General features: G+C 50.3%; 1 protein-coding gene across 2 annotated transcripts in view; it reads right to left on the bottom strand.

Annotated features, from left to right (window-relative positions):
• The window catches only part of PLXDC1 (plexin domain containing 1), an 87,013-nt gene that overhangs the window by 62,665 nt on the left and 4,572 nt on the right, over positions 1–19,776 (bottom strand). Inside the window, exon 2 of one of the 2 annotated variants that reach the window (XM_025363654.1) lies at positions 10,886–11,064. The exons of the other annotated variant lie outside the window; for it this stretch is intronic. Coding sequence (XP_025219439.1) covers positions 10,886–11,064 — 179 coding nt within the window. The remainder of the gene's footprint in view (positions 1–10,885; positions 11,065–19,776) is intronic. 2 annotated transcript variants of the gene reach the window in all.

The raw sequence follows: 19,776 nt of genomic DNA on the forward strand, positions 1-19,776 counted from the left end.
GGGACCCCTTTTTTAAAAAAAAAAAAAAAAAAAAAAAAAAAAAAGAGGCTGGGCATGGTGGCTCACACCTGTAATCCCAGCAATTTGGGAGGCCGAGGTGGGCGAATCACGAGGTCAGGAGATCGAGACCATCCTGGCTGACATGGTGAAACACCGTCTCTACTAAAAATACAAAAAATTAGCTGGGTGTGGTGGAGAGCACCTGTAGTCCCAGCTACTTGGGAGGCTGACTCTGGAAAAAAAAAAAAAAGGAAAGATTGAAAGAAAGAAAAAGGAAGGAAGGAAGGAAGGAAGGAAAGAAAAGGAAGGAAGGAAGGAAGGAAGGAAGGAAGGAAGGAAGGAAGGAAGGAAGGAAGGAAGGAAGGAAGGAAGGAAGGAAGAAAGAAAGAGAAAGAAAGAAAGAGAGAGAAAGGAAGGAAGGAAGGAGAAAGAAGAAAGAAAGAAAGAAAGAAAGAAAGAAAGAAAGAAAGAAAGAAAGAAATTCAAATACATTTACACATGTTCACAGCAGCACTATTCATAATAGCCAAAAGGTGGAAACAGCCTAAATGTCCATCAATAAACAAATGGATAAACAAATTATGGTACATTGATATGATTGAATATTATTCAGCCATAAAATGGATAAACCTTGAAAATTTTATGCTAAGTGAAAGAAACCAGACATAAAACATCACATATTATATGATTCCATTTATATGAAATAGCCAGAATGGGTAACTTCATAGAAATAAAACACAGATTGGTGGTTGCCAGGGGTTGGGGTGGAGGAGGGAACAGGGAGCAACTGCTTAATGGGTAAAACGTTTCCTTTTGGGTAATGAAAATGTTTTGGGACCAGGCACAGTGGCTCATGCCTGTAATCCCAGCACTTAGGGAGGCCTAGGTGGGAGGATCACTTGTGTCCAGGAGTTCAAGACCCCCCTGGACAACATAGTGAGATCTTGTCTCTACAAAAAATTTAAAAATTAGCCTGTTGTCGTGGCGTGTGCCTATAGTCCCAGTTACTTGGGAGGCTGAGGTGGGAGGATCCCTTGAGCCCAGGAGGTCGAGGCAGCAGTGAGCCATGATCCCACCACTGCATTCTAACCTGGGCAACAGAGCAAGACCCTGTCTCAAGAACAAAAACAAAACAGAAAACGTTTTGGAACTGGATGGGGGATTGGTTGCATAACATTGCTGATGTATTAAATGCCACTGAATTGTTCACTTTAAAATGGTTTATTTATTTTATTTTATTTTTGAGACAGAGTCTCGCTCTGTCACCCAGGCTGGAGTGCAGTGGCGTGATCCCAGCTCACTGCAACCTCTGCCTCCGGGTTCAACCAATTCTCCTGCCTCAGCCTCCCAAGCAGCTGGGATTACAAGCATGCCACCATGCCTGGCTAATTTTGTATTATTTTAGTAGAGACGGGGTTTCACCACATTGGCCAGGTTGGTCTCGAATTCCTGACCTCAAATGATCCACCCAACTCGGCCTCCCAAAGTGCTAGGATTACAGGCATGAGCGACTGCGCCCAGCCTAAAATGGTTAATTTTATATTATGTGAATTTCACCTCAACTAAAAAGAAAAAAAGAAAGTAGCCAACCAACCAACACACCACCCTGCCCAAGGAGAAAGGAAAATGGTCTGCAAGAGGAACCGGACCGGGAGAAAACCACCTGGGGCTGAGTAACCGGGTACAACGTTGTGACCCGAAGCGGAGGGGAGACCACCAGGACAGGGGCCATCACGGCCTCACATTCTGCGCTTAAATCAACTCTGTGAGATTGGTATTTACCACCCATTTGGGAAATGTGAAGCTAGCAAAGGCTTGGAGGGGCTCTAAATGTCAGGTTCATTAACTGAGGGGTTAAGTGTCCGGCCCAAGGCTATGCAGCTGGTCTGCGTCAGGACCAAGATCGAGGGCCAGGACTGCTGGGCTCCTGCACAGCACTGGAGATGACATCCGCACTCCACCTCCTGCCTCCCTGGACTCGCTTTTTTCTCACAAAATCTCTTCTCTCTTTTTCTTTTCTTTTTTTTTTTTTTCTTTTTTTTATTTTAGGCGACAGAATCTCGCTCTGTCGCCCAGGCTGGAGTGCAGTGGCACGATCTTGGCTCACTGCAACCTCCACCACCAGGTTCAAGTAATTCTCCTGCTTCAGCTTCCGAGTAACTAAGATTACAGGCGCGCACCACCACACCCAGCTAATTTTTGTATTTTTAGTAGAGACGGGGTTTCACTATGTTGGCCAGGCTGGTCTCAAACTCCTGACCTCAAGTGACATGCCCTCCTCAGCCTCCCAAAGTGCTGAGATTACAGGCCTGAGCCACCGCGCCCAGCCAGTCTTTATCTTCTCTCTCTTCAAAACTTGGCTCCTAACTTTCCCCTCCCTCCACCCACCCCCCAACTCTGCTCCCAGAATCTTCCTGGATTGGCCTCCTTACCTCATTCCCTTGAGCACCCTGGGAGGGCTGGGTTCTTGGAGGAGCACTGCTTGCCCCCTGTGCTTTGTGCGAGGAGTCTGGCTGGCTGTCCCGTCTCCTAAGGCCCTGCGCTCTGAAAACCTTCTTTCGGGAGCTCTCTCCTTTGGAAGGTTGTAGAAGCCAGGCAGGTCTTGCACTCTCCCTGCCCGACTGTCTTGGATGACGGGTCCCTGCCCTGGCACGGGGTCCCTGCCCTGGCACGGGGTCCCTGCCCTGACACGGGCTCCCTGCCCTGGCACGGGCTCCCTCGCATCCCTGGGGCCTGCTGTGGTGATGTACAAGCCAGACGGTTTTGCTTGAGCCAGAGAAGAGAGAGGAATTCAGGGGCGCTGGGCCATGGGGAAGATTGGGCAGTAAGGGGGGTGAGAGGGAGGGGCACCGCCTCAAATCTAAATGTTCTTATGCTTGATTTCCCCCAAACTCTGGCTCTAAACCTGAACCATGGAACCAAGTAAACCTTGGAGTACAATTTTGAAATCCTCAGAGGAAGAGAACCTTTGCCAAGGCCTCCCCTTTCCAGCCTCTTTGAGAATAAATTGTGGCACATCCCAGGGTCTCTGACTCAGCACATCCCAGGATCTCTTGACTCAGCACTATGGCTTCCCCAGTTACCCTGCTCCCACCCCCGAAACGCCCAGTGTCCCCAGGGCCTCAGAATTGGTGTTGGTGGAAAATCTCTGGAAATCTTGAGTCCGGACAAGAGTCCTGTTTCCACTGCGATGTGGTGGTAGAGTGGGTGTGGGAATGCATTTTAAGGAGGAGATGGTTCTGAGCAGGGTCCTCAGAGCTGCCAGCTCACCCTGGGACCGGGAGTGCAGGCTAGATGCCTCGAGGCCTCCAGAGCAAGAGGTTCTGAATTGGAGGGAGCACTGTGGTGAGATGGCCTGGCAGGGGGGTCTGGCAGAGGCACTGGGCAGACAGGGCTGAACAGAGGCGGCTGGGCAGAGGGGCTGGATGGAGGAGCTGAGTCAAGGGGGCTGAGCCAGAGGGGAGGCCCGCAGCCAGGAGGGTTACTGAGGAACGATGGAGGAAGGTGACGGGGCACTGGGGTTGGTGTAGGGGGAGTCAAAAGGCATGGCAGCCCACCTGCCAGCCCTCAGTCCCTTGATATGGCCCCAAAGCAGAGGATCCCAGAGCCTGGTTGCTGTTGGCCAAACCCGGCTGTGATACTGGATGAACAGAGGAAGCGTTTTCCTGTTGAAACCCAAGAAAACTCTGTGAGACAGACCAAATCAAACTTGCTGAAACAGCCCCTCCCCGCCACTCTCCTCTTATCTTGCCCACCCTGTGCCGCCAGCCCATCATCTAGATGAGACTTCCTTAGGCCACAGTGACGCGGAGCTGTCAGAGGCGCGGGAGAAACAGGTGTCTCTGGACGCCTGTGCCGGACTCCCAGTCAGGGTCACCCATTCTCCAGTTTGGGGGTGGGCAGAGAGTGGGAAGGGGCGTTTGAGGTCTGGCTGCTGGGTGTATCATCAGCATCCTCAGGTGAACAGCGCCCAGAACAAGGCCTAACAGGACCAGGGCAGGGTAGAGTTTGGGTCTGGAACCACCTGAGTCTCGGGCGTGTGCAGACACCCCGGTGTGTGTAAGCACTGACATTCTCTCATGTGTGTGGGAATCCAACAGTTAGCAGAGCTGGGGTCTTTAGAGGCTCCTGTGTCCAATGACTCACACCAGGGACAATCACACCAGACACAACTCTTCCCTTCTACAACCCTGTTTTTGGAGACTAGGATAGGGAAAACCCTACTTCCTTTGTTCATTCATAGGAGTGCTTGTCATAGACCAGGCACTGACGACAGAATCATCAAACAGTCCCGGCTCTTCTGTGCTTACATTCCAGGGGGAAGCTAGGCCACAGACACCGATACATGGATCATTCTTTTCTATTTTTTTGAGGCTGGGTCTTGCTCTGCTGCCCAGGCTGGAGTGCTGTGGCACGACCGTGGCTCACTGCAGCCTCCAATACCTGGGCTCACGTGATCCTACAGCCTCAGCATCCCAAGTAGCTAAGACTACAGGTGTGCACCACCATACCTAGCTAACTTTTTTAAAATGGATTTTTTGTGGAGATGGGGGTCTCACTGTGTTGCCCAGGCTGGTCTTAAACTCCTGGCCTTGAGCGAGCCTCCTGCCTCAGCTTCCTGAAGTGCTGGGGTTACAGGCATGAGCCACTGTGCCTGGCTGATACACAGATAATTTGATGCAGGAGGTAATAAGTAATATGGAGAAAAATAAAGTCTATCCCCTGTGCCCCAGTCACAGCCCTGCTGCTGCTGGAAAACAACCACATCGGCCGGGCGCAGTGGCTCACGTCTGTAATCCTAGCACTTTGGGAGGCCGAGGCGGGCAGATTGCCTGAGCTCAGGAGTTCAAGACCAGCCTGGGCAACACGGTGAAAGCCCGTCTCTACTAAAATACAAAAAAATTAGCCGGGCTTGGCAGCATGGGCCTGTAGTCCAAGCTATTCAGGAGGCTGAGGCAGGAGAATTGCTAGAATCTGGGAGGCAGAGGTTGCAGTGAGCTGAGATCGTGCCATCACATTCCAGACTAGGCCACAGAGCAAGACTCTGTCTCTAAGAAAGAAAGAGAGAAAGAGAGAAAGAGAGAAAGGAAAGAAAGAAAGAAAGAGAGAGAGAGAGAAAGAGAGAGAGAGAGAGACAGAAAGAAAGAAAGAAAGAAAGAGAGAGAGAAAGAAAGAAAGAAAAGAAAAGAAAAGAAAAGAAAGAAAGAAAGAGAAAGAAAGAAAGAAAGAGAAAGAAAGAAAACAACTACATCTAGAACCTTCTCTATACCAGGCTAAATACCCCAAATGCCGTCTACCATTCCTCCAGGAACAAGAGTGCAAGTCTCTTCACCATCCCAGCTGCCCTCCCCTGGACTCCTCTTGTGTCTGGATAAACACCTGAAAGGGGAGCACGAGCCCCTCAATGGCAATCAGGCCCAAGAAATAGCCCGCAGGACCCCCAGAGCCCCAGCCCCAGTCCCCAGGTTTCCATCATGCAGCTGGCTTTCCCACCTCCAGTCTTGGCAGCCACTTTATGCGCCTGACTCATCCTAGCCCACAAGAAGTGGGGATCCCCAAATCTTTTCCTCGTGAGCTGCTGCTAAACCACATCTCCCAACTCATTCTAAGCGTAAGTGCCAGGATTTATATTTATCCCAGTAGTTTCATCTGTTCTGAGGCGGATGTCATTCCAGCCTGCCCATGAGGCCTTCGGGTTCCTGACCTGACGTCTGCACTCTCCAGGTAAGTTACCCCTTAAAGCCTGATCCTCCTGTCTTTTGGCAGAGCCGGGGACAAGCCCTATAGCTGTCAGAGGGACCTCCTTCCAGGTGACCTTGCTCCTGTGTGGACCCTTGATGTGCAGCTGCAGAAGGGATCACGAAACCCCCGAGATGGTGGAAGCCTCATGTTCTGACAGTCGAGCAGGTCACCAATTATAAAATTGGTTTGAAATCTTATAGATCGGAAGTTCCTGGCCAGGCGCGGAGGTTCACGCCTGTAATCCCAGTAATTTGGGAGGCTGAGGAGGGTGGATCACCTGAGGTCAGGAGTTTGAGACCAGCCTGGCCAACATGGTGAAATCCCATCTCTACTAAAAATACAAAAATTAGCCAGGTGTGATAGTGCGCCTATAATCCCAGCTACTTGGGAGGCTGAGGCAGGAGAAAGACTTGAACCTCGGAGCTGGAGGCTTCAGTAAGCCGAGATCACACCACTGCACTCGAGCCTGGGCAACTGAGCAACACTCCATCTCAAAAAAAAAAAAAAGTTCCCACACCTATATGACCATCAAAATCACATTTTTAAATCTCTGCAACTTTGCCAGGAACACATAGGGAACTTAAAACAATAACAACAACAACAACAAATTCCCAAAATCCATTGCTCCAGTGTTTCTGAACCATCTGGGTGGAGCCTGAGAATTTGTGGTGTTGTTTTTTAAGCTCTGGTGTTATTGAATCCATACTGGCTCTTAATGAACCCCACTGTCCTTTCTGAACGCCCACAGACAATTGCTTCCAGAAATCTGAGTCTCCATGGCTCTTTTCTGAAAGGTCCTCTTTGTGCAGACTGGGACATAACCCTTCTGACCTGTGTGTCTGGTCCTGAGCAGGTTATCAGTTATTCAACCAATGGCCCAATAAAGCTGTGGGGTTAGGGATGAGCTGCCAGGTGTCTCCTTAATCAGGGGCCTCTCCTACTCTGGCCTTCCACTCCACCATCTCACCACGGTAGTCCCGCTCCCTGGTCTGCAGGATCAAGGAGACGGGGCAGATTGGGAAGGGAGTGATGCCATGTCCCCTGAAGTTCTGCCTCAAACTAGAAGCCCAAACTAGGGTGAGGTGAGGAGGCACCTACCACAGGTACAACATCTAAGATGGCACCAAAACTCAGGAATCGAGATAGAGAATACTTCAATGCAATATTTTAAAAAATCAAAATGAATACAAAAAATTAATATTTCGATGAACACAATATCAAAAGTTTATTATGTTTTTTATAGAGGCAAGGTCTCACTATGTTGCCCAGGCTGGTCTCCAACTCCTAGCCTCAAGGGATCCTCCCACCTCGAGCCTCCCAAAGTGCTGGGATTACAGGCATGAGCCACCATGCCTGGCCCAAAATTTTAAAGAAATACAGGTTTAGTCATGGTTCCAAACCATTTCAGAGCCTGAAATACAAGGAAAAAACAGTAACAGGAACAATGCAGAGAGCGGGGTGGGGGGGGGGGGAATCTCAAAATTGTTCTAATATCCTCAGAGAGAAAAGATATTATATCCACAAAACAAGAACAGGATGCTTTTTTGTTAAAGAAAAATAAATCTGAAAATAAAAAAGAGCACTTAGAAATTAACAATATAGTGGCTCCAGTGGCGCAATCGGTTAGCGTGCGGTACTTATAAGAAATTAACAATATGATAGTAGAGAAAAAAATCAGTGACATTATGAAAATAAGATTGAGAAAATCCTCCAGAAAGAAGAACAACAAGCAAACTAACAAATAAACAACAAAAAATGCAAAAGAGATGCACAACAGAAGAGAGAAGAAAAAATTTAAGGATCAATTCCAGAAACGGACATCTAACCATGAGGAATTGTAGAAAGGAGAAATCTGAAAGAAATAAAGCAAAAACACTTTCCAGAACTGACAAATATTAAGTCTCTTGATTGAAACAGTCCCCCAACATCCAGCATGGCAAACAAAAACAGCCAGAGAAGGGCATGTCACTGCAATTTCAGAATGCTGGGGTTCCAGGGAGCACCCCGAGAGCTTCCAGAAGTCAGGGGAAAACAGACATATACAAAGGTCAAAAATAAGAATCACACCAAGCCTCTGAACAGTGACATCAGAAGCCAGAAGACAACGGAGAGATGCCTCCAAACTTCTGAAAGAAAATTATTCTCAAGGCCCGGCGTGGTGGCTTACACTTGTAATCCCAGCACTTTGGGAGGCCGAGGCTAGCAGATCACTTGAGGTCAGGAGTCCGAGACCAGTCTGGCCAACATGGTGAAACCCCATCTCTACTAAAAATACAAAAAATTAGCCGGGCATGGTGGCACACATCTGTAATCCCAGTTACTCAGGAGGCTGAGGTAGGAGAATCGCTTGAACCCAGGAGGAGGAGGAGGTTGCAATGAGCCAAGATCTCGCCACTGCACTCCAGCCTCGGCCACAGAGTGAGACTCTGTCTCAAAAAAAAGAAAAAGTAAAGTATTTTCAATCCAGAATTCTATATTCAGCCAAACCACCAATCAAATGAAAGGACAGAATAAAGGCATTTTCAGACATGTACGTTCTCAAGGGAATTTTTCCCTCTGTGCAACCTTTCCCAGGAAGCTAAACAAACAAGAGGATGAAGCAGGAAAGAGAAGACACAGGGTCAAGGGAACAGGGGATCCAACACAGGAGGGAGACAAAGGGGTTCCCAGGATGAAGGGAAAGGGAGGCCCCAGGATGGCACCCATGGTACCAGCAGGCGAGTGGCCAGACGGGATTGGAGTGCAGGACAGGAGAGAAGTTTCTTGGGGGCATAAAGGAACTGACAGGCTTGACCACCCTGAAATTATCTTTTTTCTTTCTTTTGTTTTTTTTCAGAGATAGAGTCTTCTTTTGCCCAGGCTGGTGAGGTCACAGCTCAACACAGCCTTGACCGCCCAGCCTCAAGCAATCCTCCAGCCTCAGCCTCCCAAGTAGCTGGGACTATAGGGGCAAGCCACCACACCCAGATAATTTTTGTTTTAATTTTTTAGAGATGTGGGTCTCACTATGTTGCTTAGGCTATTCTGGAACTCCTGAGCTCAAGCGATCCACCCGTCTTAGCCTCCCAAAGTGCTGGGATTTTAGGTGTGGGCCACCATGCCCAGCCTACAATGAAAATTACATTTGAGGCCAGGGGATGTGTAGGAAAATGTAGCTATGGTAGGCACAGAAAACTAAGTAAGCAAGGGCAGGAGAGGGGGCCAGGATCCAGGAAGAGCCAAAATCATACAAGAAAAGAAATAATGATATAACCCTGCCTGGATTAGAAGTGAACACTATATACATGATTGTGACAATCCACAACCGAGTACACGGATTGAACAGGAAGATTGGGCGGCAGGGTGAAAGGTTGCTCAGCGGGAGTATACAAAAGCCAAATCTCCCTGAGACGCAGCAGGCCATGAATAGGTACGCCTAAAACCGGTGCACAGACAGGTAGCAGTACAGTATAAGCAAAACCCTTCGAAATACGGAAGTAAACTCCAGAAGAAACAGCCCAGGCAGGCAGAGCCTTCTGAGAAAGGGGAGGGGCAGACCCCAGAGGAGAGGAGAGGCAGGACTGCTGTTTTGTTTTATGATTTTAGCACTATTTAACCTTTTTTTTCTATCTGCACATACTTATTTAAGAAAATAGTTATTCAAATATAAAATAAAGAAATCTATATTGAGAAGCAGGTCCTCTTGTTGTTTCTTGAGTCCTAAGAATCCACCCTCATCACTCCCAGCCGCAGGCACCTACACACACTGCCGCAGGCACCTACACACACAGCCGCAGGCACCTACACACACCGCCGCAGGCACCTACACACACCGCCGCAGGCACGTACACACACAGCCGCAGGCACCTACACACACCGCCGCAGGCACGTACACACACCGCCGCAGGCACCTACACACACCGCCGCAGGCACATTCACACACAGCCGCAGGCACCTACACACACCGCCGCAGGCACACTCACACACAGCCACAGGCACCTACACACACCGCCGCAGGCACCTACACACACAGCCTCAGGCACCTACACACACCACCACAGGCACACTCACACACAGCCACAGGCACACTCACACACAGCCGCAGGCACCTACACACACCGCCGCAGGCACACTCACACACAGCCGCAGGCACCTACACACACCGCCGCAGGCACACTCACACACAGCCACAGGCACACTCACACAGCCGCAGGCACCTACACACACCACCACAGGCACACTCACACACAGCCGCAGGCACCTACACACACCGCCGCAGGCACCTACACACACCACCACAGGCACCTACACACACCGCCACAGGCACCTACACACAGCCACAGGCACCTACACACACCACCACAGGCACCTACACACACCGCCACAGGCACACTCGCACTCCCACTCACACATGCTCATCACAAACACCCACAAACAGCCCACAATGACAGACAGGTACACACACATAATACACCAAATCATGTGACACAGGTGCGAACCCAGCGTCCATGACACACACACCCATTCCCAGAAACACACGATTATATTAACGGATTCACCCACAGACACACTGAGGCTTCCAAGAGCCTCCTAGAAACCTGAAGGGAGAGCACTTCCTCCAGGCCTCGCCTCCCTGCGCCAGCACCCCAGAACTGCCCCAGGCTGAGGAGGCTGTCTCCAGGAGCTGCACCCTAATTGCTTTCTCTACTCAGCCCCCTGCTGAGTGCCCAGCCCTTAGGCTAAGCAGCCATTAATCCTCTTGCGCCCCGGTCTGTAGATGGGGCAGAAATGGGGTGGGGAAGGGCCCCATCTGGCAGCTGAGATGTGACTCATAATGCCACCGTCAGCTTTTTCTTCCCTAAGTCATGGGAGAGTCCGGTGTCAGGAATGCTGTGGCCAGGCTGTGCATCCTGGTACAATCCACTTGATGTCTCTGGGGCCAGGAGGGAGTAGGCAGCCTATGAAACACTGAGATGCTGTGACTTTATGATCCGTTCTGGGCTCTGCTTCCATCCCCTCCCCTGGGATTCTTCTCTCCACCCTGATCTCCAGGGCCAACCACAAATGATATGTGATTTGCATGTAGGACAAGCGCACCTGGGGCAGCTGGTGAGACCTCCCCCACCCCCACTTCGCTCCCCCTCCATGTTCCTCCAGCACTCACCACCACCCTGGTCCTGTTATCTGGCAGCGTGTCCATGGCCAGGGTGCCCCCACCCAGGTCCTGGCTCAGCTGGGTCCTGTCCGGCTCTGACACCTGCCCAGGGCTCTCTCGGGCTCTCCGGTTCCAGCCCCGTACGATCCCCTTGGCAGCCCATCCAGAGCCTGGGCCCTCATCGTGACCTGGGAGAAGGGGACAGAAACCTGAGTGCCAGCAGTCCAGAATGAAGATCCAGGAGGGGAATCCAGCCCAGTTATTCTGCAAGGGCCCCAAGACCATGCCATTGTAGACTTTGCAGACACTTGACTACCAGGACAGGAGACACCCAATGTGTACTGAGAGTCGCGTGCCCAGCTCCAGGCCAAGCACTTCGCACACATCCTATTAATCCTCACGCCAGCTCTCTGCAGTAGATAGGATACTCTCCATTTTGCAGACAGAAATCAGAGGCTCAGAGGTTAAAAGTCACACAGTGGGTTAGGCATGGAGATAAGTTTCAAACCCAAGCTGATCTGCCTCCAAAGGTTGATCATTCTCAACCTCAGCTACACACTGGAGTCACCAGGGCCGCTTCAAAAGTTCCTGATGTCTGGGTCCCACCCCAGATATCTCTCATAACTGGTCTTTGGTGTAGCCAGGGCCATTTGATTTCTTAAAAGATCTTCAGGGAAGATTTCGAGAAGCCTTGGACTTAACTCTGCAGACAAGGGTGAGAACCATTGCCGTGGAACCTTCCAAACCAGTTTCTTATTTCTCTGCCAGAAATGGCACATAATCCCATTTCCCAGTGGGGTCAGCGGACTAGAAGCCAGAGAGCAGTTCTTTTCGTTCAGGGCTTCTCAACCTCGGTACTATTGACATTTGGACTGGATAATTCCTTTTTCCACTTTTTTTTATTGTGGCAAAATACACATAACAAAATTTGCCATCTAACCATTTCCAAGTGTACAATTCAGTGGCATTAAATACATTCCTAATGTTGTATGACCATCACCACCATCCATCTGCGTAACTCTTTTCACCTTGTAAAACTAAAATTCTGCACCTGTTAAATAATAACTCCCTATTCACCCCTGTTTTTTATTTTATTTTATTTCATTTTATTTAAGAGATGGGGCCTTGCTCTGTCACCCAGGCTGGAGTCTAGTGGTTCGATCACTGCAGCCTCCAACTGTTGGGCTCATGCGATCCTCCCACCTCAGCCTCCCAAGTAGCTGGGACTATAGGCATGCGCCACCATGCCCAGCTAATCTTTTTACTTTTTATAGAGACAGGGTCTCACTATGTTGTTCAGGATGGTTGGTCTTGAATTCCTGGTCTCAATCAATTTTCTCTCCTTGGCTCCCAAGGTGCTGGGATTACAGATATGAGCCACAACACCCAGCCTGTATCTATGATTTTGACCACTCTAAGTATCTCATATAAATGGAATCATACTATATTTGTCTTTTTGTGATTGGCTTATTTCACTTAGCATAATAAATTCAAGGTTAATTCATGTCGTAGCATATGGCAGAATTGACTTCCTTTTGAAGGCTGAATAATATTCCATCGTGTGGATATACCGCCTTTTGCTTACCCACGCAACTATCAGTTGGATGTCTGTTTTGCTTCCACATTTTAGCTATTGTGAACAATGCTGCTACAAACATGGGTGTACAAATATCTCTTTGAGACCTGGCCTTCAATTCTTTTGGGTATATACCTAGAAGTGGAATTGCTGGATCATATGGTAATTCTATTTCTAATTTTTTGAAGAATCACCATACTGTTTTCCATGTAAAGTGGGTGGCTGGACCATTTTACATTCCCACCAACTGTGCACACGGGTTCCAATCTCTCAACATTCTTGCCAATACTTGTTATTTTCCGGGTTTTTTATAGTAGCCATCCTAACAGGTATGAGGTTGTGTCTCGTTGTTTTTATAAACTGGCATTTCCCTAATGATTAGCAATGCTGAGCATCTTTTCATATGCTTGTGGGCCATTTGTATATCTTCTTTGAAGAAATGTCTATTTAAGTCTTTTGCCTGTTTTTAAATTGGATTGTTGGTTGGACTGGATAATTCATTGTTATGCGGGAGCTGTCCAGTGCTCTGTAAGATGTTTAGCAGCAGCCTTGGCCCCTGCTCACTAAATGCCAATAGCACCACGGCCCTCCCCATCCCAGGCTGTGACAATGAAAAATGTCCCCAAACATTGCCAAATATCCCCTGGGGAACAAAACTACCCCTCCCTTGCCCCATTGAGAACACTGTTTTACTCCTATCACTACCTAGACACTGTCTAGGATGACAAATAGGTTTCATATCACATGCCATCTGCAATCCATTCGTGACCGCCAGAGGCACTCTAATTGAGACTGCAAAGGCTCCTCTTGTGTTTAGCAGGAAAGACCGTCAAGATCAATTAGCAATGTCTGCCATGGGCACAGGATTGGAAAGTGACTACACACAGGCCATTTTGCAGCCATTCCTAGGTTCCATGATCTCCTCTCCAGTTCCCTCTAGGTTGTTAAATTCATGATTTTTTTGAGACAGGGTCTCACTCTAGTACGCAGACTGGAGTGCAGTGGCACAATCACAGCTCACTGTAGCCTCGACCTCTTAGGCTCAAGCAATCCTCCCACCTCTCCTCTGGTCCAGAATCCTCTGGTTTCTCTTGGGTGGGGCCCACAGTTGCTTCTGGAGACAGAGCTGTTTGTGCTGGGCTGGTCTGCCCAGCTCCCCAGGTCTTCCTGCAAGCAGCCCTGGGGCCTGGGCTGAGTAGCTGGAACTACAGTTGCGTGCCACTACACCCGGTTAATTATTATTATTTTATTTTGTATTTTTTGTAGAGGCTGGGTTTCACCATGTTGCCCGCACTGGCCTTGAACTCCTGGGCTCAAGCGGTCCTCCCACCTTGGCCTCCCAAAGTGGTGGGATTATAAGCATGAGCCACTGCACCAGGTCTGTTAAATTAGTTCTAACAAAAGGCCTGGCGCGGTGGCTCACGTCTATAATCCTAGCACTTCGAGAGGCTGAGGTGAGTGGATCACCTGAGGTCAGGAGTTCGAGACCAGCCTGGCCAACATGGCAAAACCCCATCTCTACTAAAAATACAAAAATTAGCCGGGTGTGATGGCAGGCACCTATAATCCCAGCTACTCGGGAGGCTGAGGCAGGAGAACTGCTTGAACCCGGGAGGCGGAGGTTGCAGTGAGCCAAGATTGCGCCATTGCACTCCAGCCTGGGCAAAAAAGCGAAACTTCATCTCAAAATAAATAAATAACACAAACCATCCTTTTCCATTTCAAAAAGATTTATGTCCCCAAAGCTGTGCCTTCTATTGCCATCCTAATGGTCATACCTACTATGGATGTATATATGAGAACAGACCACCAGACAGGTAGATCTGACATTCCCACCTGTGACCCTCATCCATTTCAGGCCCACCCTGTGTCAGATACCTGTCTCAACCTCTGCCTTCCTTCACCTCACTCCCCAGAGCTCCTGGATGTGGCTCTCCCACTCTTACAGCACCTACGTGTGCGACTATGTGCCTATCTCCCTGGCAGATTTGAGTTCCCCCAGGATTCTCTCAACCTTCTTCAAATTTGGCATGTCCAGCAAACAGCAGGTGCTCCATCACTGCAGAATTGAGGACGCAATGCATAGGGTAGCTCCTGGGAGCCAGCAAGGACAGAGGTTGAGACCAGGCTTGGCCAGGCCCAGGCCTGGGGCTGAGGCCAGAACTCTACTGTGGGGCTCTGCTTTGTCATTAGACATTGTATCCAATTAAGTCATTCTTGGCTGCTGGCGCCTACTGGACCCTTGCCGGCCCCCTCTCACTTCTCTGCCCCTAATAGCAACCAGATGCTCCTGGAGAACGTGGGGAGGAGGACAGTCCCCAGACCCCTTCCCCAAGATGCCCTCTGGCTGCCCACAGATTGACCTGAGTCCAGGGCTGGGAAGGCAGCCTGCCCGCTGCCCAGGCGCAAGCCAGGGCTGTCTGGTCTCTCTTGGGTGGGGCCCACAGTTGCTTCTGGAGACAGAGCTGTTTGTGCTGGGCTGCTCTGCCCAGCTCCCCAGGTCTTCCTGCAAGCAGCCCTGGGGCCTGGGCAGGAGCCAGAACAGGATAGAGTGGGTAATGAACAAGTGCAGGGGACTCAGCGGCCCACAGAGGAGTGTTGGGGATCTTCAGGATTCACAAACCTGGAGCCGAGACAGGAGGCCAGATGGTGGAGGCCTGCAGCACGGGGAAGGACAGGGAGGGGGCCTAGCTGAGGGTGGCCAGGGAAGAGACACTGGGTTGACCTCACCACCCAGTCTTGCCACTCATAAACTGTGGGACCTTGGCCCCATCAGTCTTCCTCTCTAAGCCTCAGCTCCCTAGTGACTAAAATGGGTTTCACGATCATGCCCACAGTACAGGCTGCCATGAGCATCAAGTGAGAAACAAATGAGGTTTTATAGAGGGCTCAGGCCAGGGTAAGAGGCAGAGTCCATGAAAGAGGGCAGGGCGAGGGATGGAGAGGGAGCTTGAGCACGACCCTGGCCTACCCTGGCCTAGCCCTGAATCTTACTCTTCCAACCCATACCACATCTGTTTCCTGGCCACCCTTCCTCCACTGTTGCCTGGGACAGGATGTCATCCCCACAACTCATGACAGAAGCCAACACAGCTGGTTGCTCACGTGTATGTGCAGGGGCCCACGTGCCTGTGCACGTGCCCACGAAGACTCGCCTGAAAGCCTCGGCCTTCCTGTGTGTGCTCACACACAGGGTGGATACCCACCCAACCCTCAGCCACTCCTCACCCCACCTGCCTTCCACTGAAGAGAGCTTCATTTTCCCTGGACTCGTTCCACACCTACACGTGTGAGAGCACCCGCCTGTATGTGTTGCCAAGGAGCTTCCAGAACACAAGCTGTTCATTCATTTCTTCCCCCACTCATGGCCCCAAGCAGTGTGCAGTCCGGTGGGATGCCCTAATAATCACAGTAGTAATGAAAATGATAGCTGACTTTCAGAGAACGCTGCTCTGTGCTAGCACTATTCCAGGGGCTTTAAACACATTAATCCCCTTAATCCCCACAATAATCCCATGAAATAGTTACTAGTTTAAAATCCATTTTACAAATGGAGAAACTGAGGCACAAAGACGTTACCGAACCTCCCAAGGTCACAGAACCAGTCCATGGCAGGATCTGAACTCAGGCAGGCTGGCTCCAGAGGCTGCTCAGAACCACAGAAAGTGCAGTAAAAAGTGACCGACAATCCCCACTGTTTCCCAGGGTGCAGGGGCAGCCCCGGGGTGGGGCTGGCATGTGGGCTGGGCTCTTGGCAGGCCCTGCTTCGGCTGCCATTGGGCCTGAACCCGAGAGCTTCCCTGGGAGACTGTGTGCCCCAGCATATAGGGTACAGCCCAGCAGTAGCGTCCCAATCCCCCTCAGCTGGCACTGGTCCCATTTCAGGGCAAGGGGGAATGGGGCTGACTTCAAGAGGCCAGGTTGTGCAGTCCCAGAGCCTGGGCCAAGCCATCCTTATCTCACCCAGCACCCAAGCTTGGCATCCCAGCCCTGGGCCACCGCATAGTTCAGGTCACCACAGCCTCTATCCTGGGTCAGCCTACACCCTTAATGCCCCAGTGGGTTAGTCTCCCCCACTGAAGCCAGGACAAGCCACCTCGAGGGTGAACTTGATTCCATCTCTCTCCGACTTCCAGCTCACCTGTCCCTGGCTAACCCTGTCCCTTGGGCTGAGAAAAAGGGGAGAAGAGATAAGAGGGGAAGGGAGGGAAGGAGGAAGGTGAGCATGTTTAAATGCCCTGAGTACCTGAGATACACAGAACTGAAAACACCCTTCCCTTGGAACTTCACTGTAATATCAGAGCAGTAAAACAACACAGGTTTGGAATCAAACTATAGGTGGAACCCTGAATCTGCCACCTACCGACTATGGCATTGGACAAATTACATACACTAAGACTCAGTTGCCTCATCTGTGAGATGGGGCTGATAAAACATAAACTTGGTAGGTTTGACTCTTAATACACAAAATAATATACACAGAGCACCCAGCAAAGTCCCCCCGCCTTCCCTGGCTTTCACAGGAGGACTGAAACCGTCCTCACAGGGTTAACAAGAATTACATGCCGGGTTCTGGGCAGATGTATAGGAGTAATTAAGCATTAATCAGGCCACACTGTGACCCATTCCTTTTTTTTTTTTTTTTTTTTTTTGAAACGGAGTTTCGCTCTTTTTGCCCAGGCTGGAGTGCAACGGCGCGATCTCAGCTCACCGCAACCTCCGCCTCCCGGGTTGAAGTGATTCTCCTGCCTCAGCCTCTCGAGTAGCTGGGATTACAGGCATGCACCACCATGCCTGGCTAATTTTTGTATTCTTTTAAGTAGAGACGGGGTTTCTCCATGTTGGTCAGGCTGGTCTTGAACTCCCGACCTCAGGTGATCCACCCACCTCGGCCTCCCAAAGTGCTGGGATGACAGGCGTGAGCCACCGCACCCGGCTTTTTTTTTTTTTTTTTTTTTTTTTGGCAGGGTCTCCCTTTTTTGCCCCGGCCGAAGTGCAGTGGGGGGATCTCAGCTCACTGCAACCTCCCCATCCCAGGTTCAAGCGATTCTCCTGCCTCAGCNTTTTTTTTTTTTTGAGAGGGAATCTCACTCTGTCACCCAGGCTGGATGGAGTACAGTGGTGTAATCTCAGCTCTCTGCAACCTCCACCTCCTGGGTTCAAGCAATTCTCCTGCCTCAGCTTCCCAAGTAGCTGGGACTACAGGAGTGTGCCACCACACCTGACTAATTTTTATATTTTTAGTAGAGATGGGGGTTTCACCATGTTGGCCAGGCTAGTCTTAAACTCCTGACCTCAAATGATGCTCCTGCCTTGGCCTCCCAAAGTGCTGGGATTATAGGCGTAAGCCACCATGCCTGGCCAGCTTTTATTTAAGAATTGTTTAAGGCCAGGTGCAGTGGCTCATGCCTATAATCCTAACACTTTGGAAGGCTGAGGTGGGAGGATCACTTGAGTCCAGGAGTTCGAGACCAGACTGGACAACATAGCAAGACCCCATCTCTACTAAAAATTTTTTTAAAGGCTGGATGTGGTGGCTCATGCCTATAGTCCCAGCACTTTGGAAGGCCAAGACAGGAGGATTACCTGAGCCCAGGAGTTTGAGATCAGCCTGGGCAACATGGCAAGACCTTGTCTCTTTTATAATAAATTTTTTTTTTTTTTTTTTTTTGAGACGGAGTCTCGCTCTGTCGCCCAGGCTGGAGTGCAGTGGCCGGATCTCAGCTCACTGCAAGCTCCGCCTCCTGGGTTCACGCCATTCTCCTGCCTCAGCCTCCCGAGTAGCTGGGACTACAGGTGTCCGCCACATCGCCCGGCTAGTTTTTTGTATTTTTTAGTAGAGACGGGGTTTCACCGTGTTAGCCAGGATGATCTCGATCTCCTGACCTCGTGATCCACCCGTCTCGGCCTCCCAAAGTGCTGGGATTACAGGCTTGAGCCACCGCGCCCGGCAATTTTTTTTTTTTTAATTTAAAAAAATTAACCAGGTGGGGTGGTGCATGCCTGCAGTCCCAGCTACTCAGGAAGCAGAGGCAGGAGGATCACTTGAGCCCAGGAGGTTGAGGCAGCAGTGAGCTATGATCACACCACTGCACTCCAGCCTGAACAACAGAGTGAGACCCTGTCTCAGAAAAGAAAACAAACAAACGAACAAGGATTAAGATCCTGAATTCCAGCAGAAGGGCCAATTTGAAGACCCTCAGAGAGGAACCGATTCAACATGAGAATGCAGTTTCTTTATTTCTGCATGCACTCTTCAACCAATTAACAATTCCCACACCTTGGCCACCCCACCCCAAACCCCACAAAACCCCTAGCCCCAAACGCTTCCCCACGATGATGAAACTCTTTCGCTACTGCACCCGTGGTGTTGGTGTGTCAACTTGCTGGACCTTGGGCAACACACCGGTTAGGGTCACAGGACCAGCTTTCGGAGGGGCCAGGGAAGTCTCCAAACCCTAAAATGAAATCCTACCTCCAACTTACAAAGCGCCTAACCATACCCTCTCCATTTCCTCTGGCAGAAAGGGGCCCACTGAGGACCCTCACCTGGGGAGAGGAAGGGAGTAAAAGGAAGTTCAGGGAGGTACCACCAGGTAGCAGAAGGGAAGAGGGAGGGACGGGAGGTGAGGGGAGGGGAGGGGAGGGGAGGGGAAGGGAGGGCCAGCAAGAAGAGTTCAGCTCTCTCTGTGTGTCCCTTGAGGGGAGAGTCTGGGGTCTGTGCCACTTCTGATATACTCACTCACTCACTCACTCATTCATTCAATACACTTTTATTGAGTCCCAGGCACTGTGCTGCATGCTGGGAGGACACAAGCCCTGTTCCCAGGAAGAGTCTAGTTTTCTTCATGGATACATACAAAATGAATCATTTGGAAAGGGCTATGAAGAAAATCAGACACAGGAAAGGATTGGAGTTGTTACTACTCTACACAGAGCCATGAGGTGGGCCTCTCTGAGGAGGGTCCCCTTGAGCTGGTTAAGACCTGAATGAGAAGAAGCCTGTCAATCGTTGGGGACCAGCAGCTGGAGTGGGTTAAGGAGTGGATCTGGGGAGAGCTAAAGAAGATGGTGGGATGAGGGAGGGGCTGCCGGACCACAGTAAGTTCACATTTTAGTTTCAGGTTGTTGGAGCCCTAGAGACAATCTAGTCCAACCTCCTTCCCTCCTTTTTTTAAAAAAGGATGGGACCTTGCTATGCTGCCCTCACTATGTGGCATGATCATAGCTCACTGCAGCCTCCAGTTTCTGGGCTCAAACGAGCCTCCTGCCTCAGCCTCCTGAGTACCTGGGACTACAGGTGCACACCGCCATGCCCAGCTAA

This window comes from Theropithecus gelada, chromosome 16 (genome assembly GCF_003255815.1).
Source record: "Theropithecus gelada isolate Dixy chromosome 16, Tgel_1.0, whole genome shotgun sequence".
Taxonomy (NCBI): Eukaryota; Metazoa; Chordata; class Mammalia; order Primates; family Cercopithecidae; genus Theropithecus; species Theropithecus gelada.